We start from the raw sequence: 17,176 nt of genomic DNA, 5'->3' as shown, positions 1-17,176 counted from the left end.
TCTTTTTTTAAGCATTAAGCTTGAAGGAAAAAAGCTGGAATTCAGAAGCTAGCCGAGTTTTTCATTAATTCTAACAAGGGTATTATGATACTGTTTCATTTAGATTGACACTACTTGGTTTTGTTGTCATCATTATTTATTAGTCACTTTTCTCAGAAAAAAGAACTCCAAGTGACTGCCAAAGATCAAGCATAAAAACAGAATAAAACAATCTTAAGTACACAAGTATTATATATGCGCAGATCAAACTCAATCCCTCCCCCACTAAAAGATAAGCAGGAAATTAAGATTTAAAAGCCTGGGAGATAATGATGGTGCCAGGCATGCCTCCCTGGGGAGAGAATTCTGTAAACAGGGAGCACACCATTCTGAAGGCCTGTTCTTACGTGTATAATAAAACTCTGCCTATCTATAGTAAACCAAATAATCACTAGCCATCCTGCTTCCTCTTAAAGACTGTCATGTTATAAACTGAATTCATTGCTTGAATTTATAATCCCGTTTATGAAAAATATTCAGTGTATAGCAGACAGTGTATTGATACAGTAGACTTGTTGATTTGTGTTTGATGATTGGTGTGTTCATTTTATACTAGAAGATTGGGTGAATTTTCATGATGTATATGATTGTAGGGATTACTCTATTGCAGGCATAGGCAAACTCGGCCCTCCAGACGTTTTGGGACTACAACTTCTATGATCCCTAGCTAACAGGACCAGTGGTCAGGGATGATGGGAATTGTAGTCCCAAAACATCTGGAGGGCCGAGTTTGCCTATCCCTGCTCTATTGGAAAGGTTAGCTAAGGGGAGTCATTGAACAAGTACAAGTAATTTGAGCATACCACCACCCCGAAATTGATTCCTTGTGTTTCCACTGTATGATTGAGATTATAGGGGGAAAGTGCTATTTCACAGCAGTAAATCCAATGAAATTTATTCCATGCTTTGCTCAGTCAGTTAAGCAGGTGTGCATTAAGGGCAGCAGCATAGTGAACATTCCTGCTCCATTATACATTATAATAAATGTATATTTTAAAACATCTTAACATTTAGTTCTGCTATGGTCCTGATGGTGCAAATCAAATTTAATTGATTAGGGCTGTGCTGTTAGGCCCTCTTGAGGATAAAGGAGGCAATTTTAACCTTCTGAGAGTGGTCATGTTGCAAAATGAAGTAAAAGTTTATTATTACTGGTAGTAAGAAACTTGCGTGAGTAGTAAGGGCTTCAGTCCTAATCCATTTACCTGAGAATCGGCTCCAATAGTGCTTACTTATGAGTATACGTGGTTAGGGTTGTACTTTAAATTGTAATAAAGCTCCAATCTAGTGTGCTACAATTATTCTACCAAAGAGGTTTTCTATTTTTAAAAAAGTAAAGCCATAAAAAGTACCTCAGAAACAATACTTGAACTTATAAGAACACTGTATGTTTTGATAACAATAACACTTTTAAGATGCAAAAGTATGCATTTTGTGTGAATGAATGAATGAATATATTTGCAAAGTGAATGATTTCTGAAACCTTTTAAAGGTTAACAGCGTTACTTGTAAATAAATGTTCATTATTATGGTGCTATTTACAGAGTATTGCTCTATCATTATTTTGTCCTTGGTGACACTGATAATGACTCTTATAATCTAATTGGGATGCAGTGCAGCAGCATCTTTTCTTAACGCAAACCCAATTGAAATGAATTATTCTTTTGTACAAATCCAGTGCTTTCAAAAGTAACGATGGATAAAAGAAAGGTGCAATGGGTGGAGGAGTTCTTGATACCCCCCTTCAGCTGAGGAGTGAGCCCAATTTATTTTTTGACAGTTAGAAAGACAAGTACATACCTACTAGCAAATCAAACACTGCTTCAACAGTGAACCTTTCTTCTTCTTCCATTCATTCCTGTTTTACCCGACGACCCCCATTTTTATTTTCTAAAGCACTGGATGCATCTGACCATCCATCAACTTAAACATTTTTAAAATAGCTTTTATTAGAGCACGAAACTGGTCAGGGGATAAAAGTAGTATTTCTTGGTGACATGAAGGACACCAGCCAGTCAATGCTGTTTACAGATCGCTTCTCTTGCAAATCTCTTGTATATTTTAATTGTGTTCATTAGACAAAAAGTATGCTGTAAATGCCTGTACTATAGCACCTTTACTAAACTATTAAATACTTCCAGATATGTTTATTGTCACTACTGTGAAATTCAGAAATAAGCTGTGGAATGAATGTAATTTCTAGTGGTGCTCTTGTTTTACAGAGCTAGACAAAGGTGCATATTTGAAATGGGGATTGTTTTAAATAAAATTTTAATTGAAAAATGTATTAACTGTTGCCTCTCCTTGACCAATGCATTGCCAAAGTTTGCTTGAGGAGGAAAGTTCTTTTTGCTGACAAAGAAATTATAAAACTTTAAGCACCTAGACCAATAAAATACCAGTAGTACATAGTAAAGAATTCTCTAGTCTAGTTTGCTGGTCCCATCTGCCTTTCAAAAATGTAAATTGCTATATTGTATTTTTCATTTGGTTGTGCATATCTTGTGTTTTATAGAAAAGATTAAACAAGGTTTGTAAATAAATTAATACAGCAAACTGAACTTTCTTCCCTGGATTCTGCTGTGCTGCATTGTGGAGAACTCTTCTTTGGATTTTAACTAGTCAGTTAAGGCTGCAGTCGTATGCACACTTACCTGACAGTAAGTCTCATTGCATTTATAACTTCTGAGCAGACATGTATAGCATTGCACTACAACCATGTCTAATAATGCCCATGTGAAATGCAACTGCATGCAAGCTCTTCCCAATGGCAAGATTAACTTCCCATGTCATATAATGTTTGTGTATTTCTATTTTCTGTGAGCCATCTCACAGACATGCAAATACGATAAGTAAGTAAGTAAATAGGTAATAGTTGGTGCATCTGACTTGTGATACATTTTTACCACGTCTAGCTTAGCATGGATGGCCAGCATGGTTCTCTCCAGGTGCTGTTGGCCTTCAACTCCTATCAGCCTCAGCCCACAAGGCCAGTGGTTAAGGATGATGGGAGTTGTAATCCTGCAAAATATAAAGATCCACACGTTCCCTACACCTGCTCTGCAACATTAAACCAGCCATGGGAGAAAGCTGTCTGACCAAGCTCATTTCTGTGGTATATGGAGGCTATGAGCAGCATTAAAAGCAAGCACTACCTTCATACTTCCAACATGAATTATATAAAAAAAACAGTTCCAGCTGTTCCAGACTTTACAAATGTAGGGTGAACACACAGAGATTCTATTTCAATCAGAATTTTGGCCCAGTTTCAGCACAGAAACTGCCTTGGTTGCCCTCAGTCAGAAGCGAAATGGGAAATGTGTCCCTATTAATTCTCCTTGGTCTTTCAACAGCTTTTGATACCACTGACTATGCTCTCCTTCTGTCCCAGCTAGGGGTAGGTGACACTGCTTTGCCCTACTTGGATGATCGTTTCCAGAGGTTGATGCTTGGCTAATGGTCTTTGGCCCCTAGAGCCTTCAGTGTGGAGTTCCCGAGGGTTCAGTGTTATCCCCTTTGGTGTTTCACATCTACAGGAAACTGTAGGTGTTAAACTGCTGTCAGCAATATGCTGCTAACACACAGCTCTACTTCTCCTTTACATCTGCAGGTGAGGCAGTGGATGTGTTGGACCGTTGTCTTGCTTCAGTAATGAACTGGATGAGAGCCAACAAACTGAAGCTCAGTTCATATAAGACTAGGCACTGTTAGTAGGTGGTTCCCTAGACCAGATGGGTGGGAGCTTGCTTGCTCTTGATGGGCTAACACTCCCTCTGAAAGAGTGGGTATATAGCTTGGGAGTGCTCCTGGATCTTTTGCTGTTGCTTGAGGCTCAGGTGGCTTTGGCATGGAGTGCTTTCCATCAGCTCAGCTGGCGGCCCAGCTGCGCCCCTATCTGGACAGGGATAGCCTAACTTCTGTCGTCTATACACTGGTGATCTCTAGGTTAGATTACTGCAATGCGTTATGCGTAGGGCTGCCTCTGAAGAAGGTTCAGAAACTTCAGCTGTTGCAGAATTCAGCGGCCAGGTTGCTCAGTGGAGCAAGACAGTTTGAGCATATTATACTGATCCTGGCCCAACTGCACTGGTTGCCAATTAGTTTCCAGGCCCAATTCAAAGTGCTGAATTTGACCTATAAAGCCTTAAACATCTCAGGACCTCAATTCCTCAAGGACTGCCTCTACCCATATGAAGTGACCCAGACCCTGAGATCACCATCTGAGGCCCTTTGTCGTGTGCCTCCTCCATGAGAAATCCGGAGGGTGGCAACACGAGAATGGGCCTTTTCTGCAGTGGAATGCCCTCCCCAGGGAGGTTCACCTAGCGCCTTCACTGTACATCTTTAGGCGCCAGGCAAAAATGTTCCTCTTCAACCAGGCCTTTTCCCTGATTAACATTATGTGTCCTTTTAAATGTGTTGTGGAAGCAAGGTGGTTATTGTTTTGTTCTTGTTTTTATTAAGTATTTTGTATTTTGTATTTTTATGCTGTGAACCACGCTGAGATCTTTGAATGAAGGATGGTATACAAATTTAATAAATAAATAAAATAAATATATAAACAGTAGCTTTGAGAGTTGTTGAAGATGGTATGCTTTCAGTAGCCGTTGGAATGATTCACTTGCACATGGTGCGTTCACTCTCAGGTTTTTTGAAAAACTACAAAAACCTGAAAATCCTATGAATAGAGATTATAATTGGATGAGATATCCACAGTCTTAGCAGCCGTGGCTCTGTTATACTACCTTCTGCTCTCGGTTGTCTTAATGAAGCTTTGAGAAATTAACCAATTACATGGCTATTACTTTCTTTGTAAAGTTGCTTGTTCTGTGTCTGTGGCTGAATAGTTTTTAAAATAGTGAAGTTGAAGTGCAAGCTGTAGTTAACGCTTGGTGACCTTTACTTGAACGGCTTATAGTTTGCTCATTTTGTCTAGACTTTTTACTAACTGGTTTATTATGAACCTATCTAATACAAGCCATTTATTTTGTCTAGTCCACTGCTAGTGAAGAGGGGCAACTGGAGAGGGGCTATCACTATAACTTGATCCCATTTGATGATCACTACCTTATAAGAATGATATTTGGATATTAAGAAGACAGGCTATATTGGGTGTAGTCAAAGCGAGATGAATCTCTTAAACATCAAATAAGAGTAGACTAAGAATTAGAATGCACACTTAGATTAACTCTTAGACATTGGTATAAATCCTTGAAGTATTTATTTTGACTGATAACGGGTGTTTAGGTGTGATAATATTGTACATCTATTTCAAATTGTGCTTGCAGTACTGCTTGATTAAAGAATACAATCTTAACTTTATTCTCCCTCTGTTGTGTGAATGGGCTATTGTTGCAGAAACTGATTTACTCAACTGGACTGCAATATAGTGGTTCCCAAGTGTATATAAATTAAGAAAAACCAAGCATCTACCTCTAAAAGGAAGTGTATGATTATTCAGTATTATTTTATTCAATTTACTTGAGATTTAACAGCCAGTGTGCTAAAAGCATCAGTTCTGCTCTCTCTCTTTTTTAATCATGACTCTTTAGTTTCTACCTAGTTTAGTTTCACTTGAAGCTTCCATCTGAAGCTTGTGGTGACTCACTTAATTTGAGAATTAGCAAATGGTCGGTTTAGGGGGAAATTTGACATTAAATGTGTTGCTCCTGTGAACTCACATCTCTCAGGTCCATGTTTGATGCTAATTAATGAACTTCCTTGTAGCCTACAGAGTTGGCATGAACAGTAACCACATCACCTTCCTGACACATGGCACCTCTGTTCAAACATTATTTGAATAGAATGAAGCCATTGGGAGCATAAGATAAGAAAACATGAACATTAGTACAGTATTTGAAGTAGGTATATGTGCCAATCATGAAGGTATTCCAAATGAAGATGGTCTCTGTATGACATTCAGTGTGTATTGTGTGTAGCAGCCCTGAGACTCTCCCATGGTGACTGTTCTCTGTTCCCCTGTTGTAACTGTTCATCCCTTAGTCTCCATACCTTTATCTTCATTCTCTCTTGCCTCCCTTCTTTTGCCAAGAAACTCCCACCTCTTGTAAGGTGGACTATTTGCAATTGTATGTTCAAAATTACATTCTTTGTACAAGTCTTTAATTGGGGTTGCTTTTTATAAAAGGAGATATCATCAGAATGCATACAGTCTGCGTATTGATCACAATATTGTTAGTTTCTTCTGTGTAAAATGCATTTTTCCTCCCATTATCTGTAGTGTAATCATCCTATGGGCTGTGTCCAGAAAGTGGTGTTAGCGGATGAGTGTTCAGACCCCTGGGCTCTCACTTGTGGGGGTGTCTCAGGGTTCTGTCCTCTCCCCCATGCTTTTTAATATCTATATGAAGCTGCTGGGAGAGATCATCAGGGGTTTTCGGCTGGGTGTTCATCAGTATGCAGATGACACCCAGCTCTACCTCTCTTTTAAATCAGAACCAGTGAAGGTGGTAATGTCCTGTGTGAGTGCCTGGAGGCGTTTGGAGGATGGATGGCGGCTAACAGTTTGGGGTTGAATCCTGACAAAACAGAAGTACTGTTTTGGGGGGACAGGGGGCGGGTGGGTGTGGGGGACTCCCTGGTCCTGAATGGGGTAACTGTGCCCCTGAAGGACCAGGTGTACAGCCTGGGAGTCATTTTGGACTCACAGCTGTCCATGGAGGCGCAGGTTAATTCTGTGTCCAGGGCAGCTGTCTACCAGCTCCATCAGGTACACAGGCTGAGACCCTACCTGCCCATCAGATGTCCCATCAGATGTCCAGGAAATAAGCAGCTATCCTATTTTTAAAAGACATCTGAAGGCAGCCCTGATTAGGGAAGTTTTTAATATTTAATGCTATATTGTTTTTAACACTTGATTGGGAGCCGCCCAGAGTGGCTGGGGAAACTCAGCCAGATGGGCGGGGTATAAATAATAAATTACTATAATTATTTTGTTTGCCACCTTAATTTTTCCTGCAGACTCCCAAACTTGACCATTAGGACCCAAATCTTTGGTACTAGCAAAATTGGTTTCGTAAAATTTATCATTACTATTTTTTTAAAAAACTTACACTCTGCTCTTTGTCCTGTGACTCCAGGTTAAAACAATAATTTCATAAAGTAATAAATGTTAAGAACAAAATCATAAGTAACACAAATAATAGAATAAAATCAGTCTTTCACTTTCCTGAATTTAAGCGTCCCACTACCTTAAAAAGCCTGATGAAAAGACAAGTCTTCAGCTGGTGCCTAAAGCTGGATAATATTGGTTCCAACTAAACCTCTAGAGGGGAGGGGAGTATGTACCCCTGCAGGGGTGCTATTATGGAGAAGGCCATCTGGGTTTAATCAAGGTTTACCATCATGATTTAATATGTGATATTTTAAGATAAAGCAGTACAGAAGAGAGTGAATATTTAGATAAAAAGAATATTGTGATATCTTTGATATCGGCATTATGCCATAATAAATTTTTTAGTCTTTAAGGACTTTGTTGTTTTTGCTGTTGCAGACTTACATGGCTATCCCTCTGGAAGTTGTTAATTTAAATAGATGATTACCTTTCAATAAATAAGATCCAAGCTGCTGTTTTCACCTGTTTTGTTAGTGCATATTTCACTTCCAACCTTATTTGGAGGGGGAAGCATTTACCCAGCTGCTCTGTAGAGTCTGTTGGCAAATTAGACCCCGGGGCTCTCGTTACTGCAGTTTCCCTAGAGTCTATCTGAGTGCTCATCTCCTCTAAAAGCAGGACAACAAGCACTACTGATAGTCCAAAAAATTATATGAATTTTTCATCCAAAATATTCAAAAAGTCACAAAGGGGAGTACTACAATCCCAATATTTAATTGGGATTGTGAGCTATATCGTATGTAGAAAAATAATTTAACACAAGATGCTGTTTGCTGTTGCTGGTACACTCTCTCCGTTTGTGGCAGTGAAGATGATTTATAGGTGGCTGCTATTAGATAAGTGTGCAACTCTTTTCTTGTTTTTTGGTTAACGCGCGATTCTGCATTTGAAAGGTTAATAGCGATGTTACCCCACAAGCGCCTTTTCACTTTGGGGCTAGTCCAGGATTATAAAATGAGGTCCCGCATGCAGTTGTCGGTGTGTTGCATTTACGGTTCACTGGCTCACAGCAAGTTATTTTTGGCCTGATTCCAAGCATCAGGTCATTGTTGCTAAGGCGAGCTCTGCCTGAACACCAGACACCTGCACATAGGATAAGTAACAGAGGATGTGCTTTAGCAAACATTTGCTTCTTTTTCTTGGTGTTTCATCAGACCTTGGTGATACAGTATTGACAATTTTCAGCTACAGCAAAGTACCGTATTTTTCGCCCTACAGGACGCACTTTCCCCCCTCCAAAAATGAAGGGGAAATGTGTGTGCGTCCTATGGGGCAAATGCAGGCTTTCGCTGAAGCCTCCAGGCTTCAGGAAGCTATCCGCAAGCTATGTGGAAGCTGTGCGAAGCCTGAAGCTTGGGGCGTGCTGAGCTCAGCGCCCCCCAAGGCTTCGGGCTTAGCGCAGCTCTCTGCAAGCCGTGGGAGGGCTGCGCGAAGTTGCACAGCTCTCCCACGGCTAGCGGAGAGCTTGCCTGCACCCAGAAGCTTGGGGCGCACTGAGCTCAGCACGCCCCAAGCTTCGGGCTTCCGCAGCCTGCTGCCTGGAGCGCAGGGCACACTGAAGCCGTGGCTGGGGGGGGGGAATAATATTTTTTTCTTTATCCCCCCCAAAGAACTAGGTGCGTTCTATAGGGCGAAAAATACGGTATTTTACAGTCCCACCAGAAAACCTTTCTGATGAAGCTACTTCTTGTTTCTGCACTGACACGGTGATAGCTGTATGGGTCTTTCTAACCAGTACAATGGTGTTGCAGCTTAAATCAATACATTTGCTTGTACAGAATTTCAGACCTTGAGACTATCCTGTCCTAATAGGAAGCATCTGCTGTTGAGATTTTTTTGCTAATTCCCCTGCTGTTGAGAAATTTTTGCTAATTCCCGCTATCGGGTGTTAGTACACACCACAGAAAAATATTATTGGGTATATGCTTACTTCATTCTTGGAACTGGCCAGGCCTTCTGGGCTTCACTATAGCCTAGCATGCACTGAGAGGGCAACCCTAGGCTAGAACACCCAGTATTTTTCCATGGTTGTATGTTACAGGGGATTATTAGTTGTGTAGGTAAAGATTGATTCGGGTGGTGTGTCCCCCCCCCCCCCGGGAAATTCATCTGCTTCCACTGGCATTTATTCATATTTTTAAAAACAGTATATCCTCTCTTTGAATTAGTGTAAATCATTTCAAGCCAACAGTCTTCTCCCTGGTAAATCTTGGAAGCTTATTGGGGTTCCCAATATATTGTGTTATGAAACTGTGCAGATTGATTGAGATGAATCTCTGTGGCGCAGTGGGTCAGTGCATCTGGCTGTTAACCAGAAGGTTGGTGGTTGGAGCCCATCCAGAGACGCATTTTGCGACCGAGAATTTCATTAGTGCAAGCAGTTTCTGACCTCTGGGCACTGTACTGGGCCTAAGATTTCAGATTAAAACTGCAGAGTAGAAAGAAAGGAGGACCTTTTTCTGCCTCCCTGCTTCCAGCTACTTAGGGGAATGGGCTGGGGAAGGACTATACCATGTGAAAAATGAACATAATATTTTAGCTGCAGTTCACTGATTTTCAGCTTTGTACTTTTAAAAAAGCGCACCTAGGCATTCCAATGTTGTGCCCATAACCTAGGTTTAAGGTGCCATTTCACTCCTAGCTTTCATATCTCTGTTTCTAACGCTGCCCAAGGATGGTTGTGGGCAGGATTCCTGTATTGCAGGGGGTTGGACTAGATCACCCTTGGGATCCCTTCCAACTCTTCCTTTCTATTATTCTGTGAGTACCATATTTGTGAGAGCCTTCCTGTACCCATGAAATACACACCCATTAAACAGAAGAGCACAGCTTGTCTTTATAAGAGTTGGCCAACTTTCCATGAGGATAGACAATGAACCTTAACTTAGTCTATTTATAAAGGGTTATGTCTCTATAAGAACACTTCAGTGGTATACAACAACAAAAGGAACAACAATTAAGATGACCAGTGCATACTTCCTGCTCTGTCACATCGTTCTGTTCCATGTGAAGCAGTTTTTCTGTGATTCATCATTGTGATAGTTGTATCTGTGTTTATAATTGTATATTTTATTGTTGTAACCAACCATGGGACATTATGGTGAAGGGTGGGTAAGAAATCTTGTAAATCAATAAATAAATGGAATTCTAGATAAATATGGGAATGGGTCTGTAAGTATGGGAATGGCGTGTAAGTCTATAAGGTTACAGCAAGAATACTAAAAACCCTGCTACAAAAGAAGTTTCTGAAGCTTTGCCCTTGGTGTCCTTGATTCCCATTAGAACAGAGTTTTTCTATTGGTCTGTTGGATAAGCAGTTAGTTGTGTGTCTGCTGAAGAACAGGACTGTGCTAGAGTTGTAACCTGCACTGTGTTGTGTTTCTCTTCCAGTAAACGAATTCACGGTGATCAGAAAGAAGTTCAAATGCCCCTACTGCAGTTTCTCAGCCATGCATCAGTGTATCCTGAAGAGGCATATGCGATCCCACACTGGAGAACGACCCTATCCTTGTGAAATTTGTGGGAAGAAATTCACCCGCCGGGAGCACATGAAACGGCATACCTTGGTAAGTTTGGCGCCTTTGGAGTTGCTCCGAAGGGCAGGGGGCAGCTGGAAAACGCAGGAGTGGTTTGCGACTGAGAACATGAAAGGTGATGTTTTATTATGCACATGTTCCTTTCTCTGTGAAAGGAGGAGAAAGTGAAAGTGAACTTTCAAGGCTTTGTTCCTCCCATTTTGTGGACGTTGCATGGAAAGAAGGAATCAGCTGCTTGGGGAGCCCATATGGTTCTAAGGAAGAAGACATGTTTTAATTCAGGGAGATGGGATGGGTCAGTTGACACTGGGTCTCTTACAACAATTCTGTGTTTGGACACTGTCCATATGAAAGAGTTTGATACCAGTCATAGAAATGTAAGCCAAATCTTTCTTGTTGCATTGCTGCTATGCTTGTTAACCCTTGAGCCAAGTGCATGATGGATTTTCTCACTATGAGGTGTCTTGAAGGGAGGCGTATGTATATGCTGTCCTGCTGTTTCTTATGGGCTGTTGGGCCCAAGAAATTGTCATGACAGATGACAGTGATGTTTGTTAAAAGTCTGTAAGGATGTAAAGAAACGTCATTGTCAAGCTACATATCGATCAGCTGGCAATCAAAATGCTTTTTAAGAGGCTGCATGCTCCGGAGCATCCACATATCCTAAAAAACAAGAAGGCAACTTCATATATTTCTGTGTGGACCTTATTCTTGCTCTTGAGGTATTTCAATGCTGTGTGCTGCTGCCCCTCCCACAGCTGAACCGCACATCTCCTGTGTTAGGACTTGCAGTTAACACACTCACACACCCACTTACATTATTTGGGTGCAATATATTGTCCTGTTATCCTCAGCTGCACTAATGCCACCTTAAGATTCAGCAGATTTTCCCACTTTCTAGAAAGGCATTGGCTAATATGGGCTCCAGTCAAGTTAATGGTTCCATAATTTGCTGTCTGAAGTCCAAGTGAAATTTGGGTTCTCTTATTATCAGAAATACAGACCGAACTGTCTCTTTGGTAGAGCTGGTCTTTAAACATTTTTTACACCTTTTGGTAGGAGGATTGAAGGATAGAAGCCATATACTTGAGTAACTAAGCTTTTGGTTGTGAAGGGAAAATACCCACTTCCTTCTGTGCAGTGTCCAAAATATACATCAGGCCGTACTTTCTGCAGACAACCTGTCTTTCTCCCAGCTGCCTCCTGATAGGACTTTCTTTTCCCCTTTGAGGAGAAAGTTTGTTTTATAGTCAGCTGATACACCTCTGGCTGCCTAAGGCAGGTGCGAATGCTGCATCTTAGTTTGCCAAATGGCGGCATTTATAGACAAGATGGGCAGCTAGCCTGCACTGCTGAAGCAGCAATATTGAAGGGGCTCCTGTTATCTGTTGCCATAGTACCCAAAACCCCACTGCCTTCTCCTTCCTTCCGTGAATGCTTGTCCATTCGGATGAGTGCCCAGCCATCTGGTTGTGGGACTGGTTGCTCCCTGAGATGCCCCTTGATTTGCATCCTTGGGCTGGAGTTAGTCATATGCCACTCAGTAGCCCCAGAGCTTCATCCAGCTTTTCTTTCTTTCTTTCTTTCTTTCTTTCTTTCTTTCTTTCTTTCTTTCTTTCTTTCTTTCTTTCTTTCTCTCTCTCTCTCTCTCTCTCTCTCTCTCTCTCTCTCAGGCCTATTCTTTTAAGGCCTGTAGTTTGTTGTTACATGGTACCAGGGATGGGGAGGAACCCTGCACAAGGAACAAATGTGGACTTCTTGCACTGTTTTATTTGTGTAGTTTCAAATGTTATTTTATTTAATTTGTAGGTTGCCTTGCCTTACGAGGCTCAGGGCAAATAATAACCATTACATTTGAAAACAAAATACAATTAAATTAAAATAATCTCCCCTAGTTTAACCCTAGACACTAAATCCTAGCTCAGAACAAACTTTGATAGGGTACTTCTTCAAGATTATAAAAACCAAACCTCCACTTTTTAGTCACTTTTGGCAGTATGTGAGTGATAACTATAAATGGGCACACAGACGGGAGATTGTCCATTTTGATTTTTTGTTATGAACCTTCTAGTGTTAAAATGAGCATTGCCTGGCCATCCTAATCTGTGCAAGGGTAACTAAAATATAGCTTCTGAAACTCATAGCCTTGTTTAGAGGCAACACAGTGGCATGGTCTGCTTTTATGCTTTCAAGGTTTCCTGCATCTATTCCTGATTGCTGGCAGACGAAATCATGTTAGAACAAAATGAAGAAATTTGAGACAGCTGCTTTAAAAAGAAAAACAAAAAACTTCATTATTTGTTGCAATGTGATCTAGCTACCATTGCACCATAAAGTCTCTTACTTGCAGACCCACCTGCCTTAACTTTTTCTTTCCTCCCTGCTCCCCTTATCAAGGTCCACAGCAAAGACAAAAAATACGTCTGCAAAGTGTGCAACAGAGTGTTTATGTCTGCAGCCAGCGTGGGGATTAAGCACGGTTCCCGCCGCCATGGCATTTGCACAGATTGTTCTGGCCAAGGCATGGCCAGCCACTTGGATGCCAGCGGAGGAGATGGCTCCCCTGACGAATTGTACGGCACAGAAGAAGGCCCATATATGGAAGATCCTGACGACCTCAAAGCAGAAGGAGATGAAGACATGGGGGGTGACGATGACATCAAATGGAAAGATGACATAGAAATTTCACAAGACGACGTGATTTTGGAAGATGACAAAGATGACATTGACTCTCCACAGGAGAACGAAAACTCTGAGGATACCGACAAGGATTTCACTTGGATTTCTTAGGGATTTTTGTTCTGCTCAGTCTGTTTGGGATGGGGCAGGGAAGAGGAAGGTTGTGTTGGGAAAGCTCAAGTAGCCTTGCTAATGTCCTTGTGTACAAAAAATGTCTTGTGTGTGGAGCATTTTTTTTTCCTCAGGCAAACAAGCTCTTTATTTGTTCCCTCCAGATACTGTATCAGCAAACATTTCCCCTGAAACGTTTCCACTTTCTTGCCTGTTGCCCTTCACATGGTCCTGAAATGCGTAGAATCATGTCCTTGTCTTTCAGTGAGAGCCAACCAGATTGTATGCAGGCCCCATGGAGCTTCCACCCTCAAATTTTCCTCTACTGTCAGCTTGAAATATGGAGGACTCTTACTTCTCAAACAATAATTACCAAAACATTTTGAAACAACTCTGCTTCCAGCAGCCAGGGATTCGTGACAAGCTTACCCATGGTAAAGTCCGGGACGCGGGTGGTGCTGTGGTCAAAACCCCTGAGCCTCTTGGGCTTGCCGATTGGAACAGGCATCCCCAACCTGCAGCCCTCCAGATGTTTTGGCCTACAACTCCCATGATCCCTAGCTAACAGGACCAGTGGTCAGGGATGATGGGAACTGTAGTCCAAAACATCTGGAGAGCCGAAGGATGGGGATGTCTGGATTGGAAGGTCTGTGTTTCGAATTCCCGCTGCTCTGTCCCAGCTCCTGCCAACCTAGCAGTTAGAAAGCATGCTGGTGCAAGTAGATAAATAGGTACCGCTGCGGCAGGAAGGTAAACAGCATTTCCGTGCTCTCTTTTCCGTCACTGTGTTCCACTGCGCCGGAAGCGGTTTAGTCATGCTGGCCACATGACCCGGAAAGCTGTCTGCGGACAAACGGCGGCTCCCTTGGCCTGAAAGTGAGATGAGTGCTGCAACCCCATAGTCGCCTTTGACTGGACTTAACCATCCAGGGGTCCTTTACCTTTTTTTACCTTCCCCATGGTAAGCAGAGCAGTGTGAGCATTTCAGGACTTTTCCCTTTAATAATGCAACTCTTTCAGTAAGCCAGAGAGATCAATAGCCTTTCAGGTCTATAGTCTTCACTAGAACTGGGACACTTGCCCTCAGGTCAATTGAGCAAAGGATTCAGTTGCCCATTGGCATTTGTAATATAAAGATACCCTTCTCTGAGGTTTGATTTGTGCAGGAATATTTGCTGCAAAAGTGCCCCCTAGTGGCCAAGTCTTGTAAATGCACTTTTCTTCTGGTATGGCTGTCTTCCTCTCTTGTTCAGTGACATATGGCAATATTCAGTGTACCACCTCCTTTGCCAAGTTCTGCCGAGCTCTGTTAGGACATACCCATGTGGGGTATTTTTTGTCAGGTTTGGACGCATTAATTTTTCGTGGCAAGTGTACCAATCCCAGCTATCCCACACGTTGGTGTCATAGTTCCCTCAGAAGAATCAGGGATTGCTCTGCCAGGTGGAAAGGTCACCAGTGGCAGAACTCTGGGTGCCAGTAAGGACAGCAGAGTGGGAAACAGGAGGTGTGGCACAATGCACCCAGAAGTTACCCTGTGTCCTCCTCATTTGAAATTGAGAGGGAACTGCACAAGAAATATGAAAGGTGAGCATTGAAAGGGCAGATTTCAGATTTCTTTGGCAGCCCCAAGAGAATGGCACAAACTCCCCAAATGACCTGAGTTCTTCCTTCTTTGGCTACTGCTTCTGTGCTTCAAGTGTAGTGCCAGACCGTTTGTCATGGGTGCATCTGTGTCCCTGAATCTGGAAAAGCGGACTATGTATTTAAGCATCCAAGCAGATCTTCCGCATCTTGTCTACCAGTTGTGGCCGCAGGCTTGTACCCTGCAGCACCCACCGAGAAGTGTCTAGGCTCATGATCCTAAGAACTGGCGAGTTGTATGTTTCATGGTTGGCTACTGCTGCTTTTCTGGCGCAGCCTTTAAATAGTAAACTGGCCTGTACATTTTATCTTTGGAACAGATTTTTATGCAGAATAATGTGATTGTGCTTGAAACCTGCCACAGGAAGCAGCCTTCAGAGCAAGGAAATTGAATATTAAAGGAGCTATTATTGTTATTTTTTTGTGCAGCAAGGACAACAGGCTTCTGAGATTCTGTAAAGAACAATGGAAGTGTCTTCTCTGCACTGGAGTTCACTGGAGGGGCAAAATCTTACTAATGCCTAGCATTTACTTCCAATTGCAGCTACTGCTCCATATAAGACAATGAAGGGCATGGAACCGACTAGATCAGAATGAAAAAGCACCTGGTTTTCATCAGTTAAGTCCCAAATGAAACCTTGAATAGCAGGCCATTGCTGTGAAAGACAGGGAGATTCCACTTCCTGTTTTTTATTTTCCCTTTTTCTTATAAAGAGAGTGTATAAGCATATTATTTAATGTACATATATTAAAAAACACACACATTGCAATTGATTTCAGAACTGTTCCACAGATTATCACTAGTGTTCCTTGTCATGGGCACTATCACACTAGGTGCTAAGGAAGGTCACACGCCTTATGGCAGCAGTTGTCAATCACGCTGCTTAATGCTCGTTTTGACCTTCAAACATACACTGCTTGAAGTACTACAGAAATCTGCAAACATATTCATAGAAAACTTTTTTTAAAAAGATTAACAAAAAAAATAGCTGGACAGCAATTGCTAAGCCTGTACAGTATGGCTTCAAATTCTTCAGGGCTATCATCTGTACACAGCCTGAGGACAGAGCTTGCAAAAAATAATAATCCCAAAACAAAACCCTGCCACCATGCAAACAAAAAACAGCCACCACCATGCATGTTTCTCCTCTGGAAGAACATCAAAGCCAGCTTTTCTGAATCCAAAGAAGACAAACCCCAGTGGTGACAACCTTTCGATGTTAAAATGCCTTTCACTGAAGACTTACCCTTCACTGAAGTGTTTAATGCAAGAATTTCCATCTGGTCTTGCACTAATGTACAGCTTCCTTTAAAGAGCTTTGCTGGTGTAAACCACACCATTTCATTGACACTTGTTTCAGTGCTTTATTAATGGGTCATATCACTGTGTTAATGTTTCAGCTTCCTTTACTTGGATAAATCTCAGGGTAATAAAGAGAACTGAGAGGGGAATTCACTCGTTTTATTTTTCTATACACTTCTTTTCTTCCTCTCCATCCGTTGTCACTCCCTACCATTTCGCAACACCACGTTCACTGGTGTATTTTAGGCTGTTGCTGAAGCTACTCCGTGTTCTTAGTGCTTAACTAGCTCAAAGAAAAGTTTTATTATGTCAATGAGGAATGCTCTGCTGCTAGACAAGGGTACAGAATTGTTTTTATTTAGCCAGGGAAACATGGCAAATAACCAAATACCTTAATATTCTCAAGGGAGGTTGCAGGGCGGGGGCTAGAATCCAAGACTCTTCTTGCATTTGAGCTTGTTGTAAAGCCTCATTCTATTTCAACTGGAAGACAAATGTTTTAATACTGGACTTTCATAAACACCTTTCTAAATGCTGCAGAAAACAAGCTATGCACAATGGAGACCTTGGCTGTCCAAATGACAGAAGCCCAATGGATTAATAGCAGTTCTAGAAAATGCTGGAGATTTGAATTTCTCTTGACTCCCTTTTCATTGCCATCATCTTGTATGGAACCGAGGACATCAGGAATTGAGGAGTCCTAGTGTTTGGCATGAATAAAGCTTTTTT

At 41.7% G+C, this 17,176-nt stretch overlaps 1 protein-coding gene across 7 annotated transcripts in view; it reads left to right on the top strand.

Annotated features, from left to right (window-relative positions):
- The window catches only part of ZBTB46 (zinc finger and BTB domain containing 46), a 51,356-nt gene extending 34,753 nt beyond the window's left edge, over nucleotides 1–16,603 (top strand). For 6 of the 7 annotated variants that reach the window (XR_014527160.1, XR_014527161.1, XM_083507418.1 and 3 more), the window contains 2 exons: nucleotides 10,565–10,740; nucleotides 13,108–16,603. Coding sequence is in view for 4 of the 7 variants with exons in the window: in XM_083507418.1 (XP_083363544.1) it covers nucleotides 10,565–10,740; nucleotides 13,108–13,500 (569 nt within the window). In the remaining 3 variants the exon portion in view is untranslated. Of the gene's footprint in view, nucleotides 1–768; nucleotides 2,325–10,564; nucleotides 10,741–13,107 lie in introns of those variants that run through there. The other variant, XR_014527162.1, reaches the window with a different exon arrangement.
- The last annotated feature ends 573 nt before the right edge of the window (nucleotides 16,604–17,176 follow it).

The sequence above is a fragment of the Podarcis liolepis genome (assembly GCF_965112155.1).
Source record: "Podarcis liolepis genome assembly, chromosome: 6".
NCBI classification, from domain to species: Eukaryota; Metazoa; Chordata; class Lepidosauria; order Squamata; family Lacertidae; genus Podarcis; species Podarcis liolepis.
This window is presented reverse-complemented; position numbering and strand designations above follow the sequence as displayed.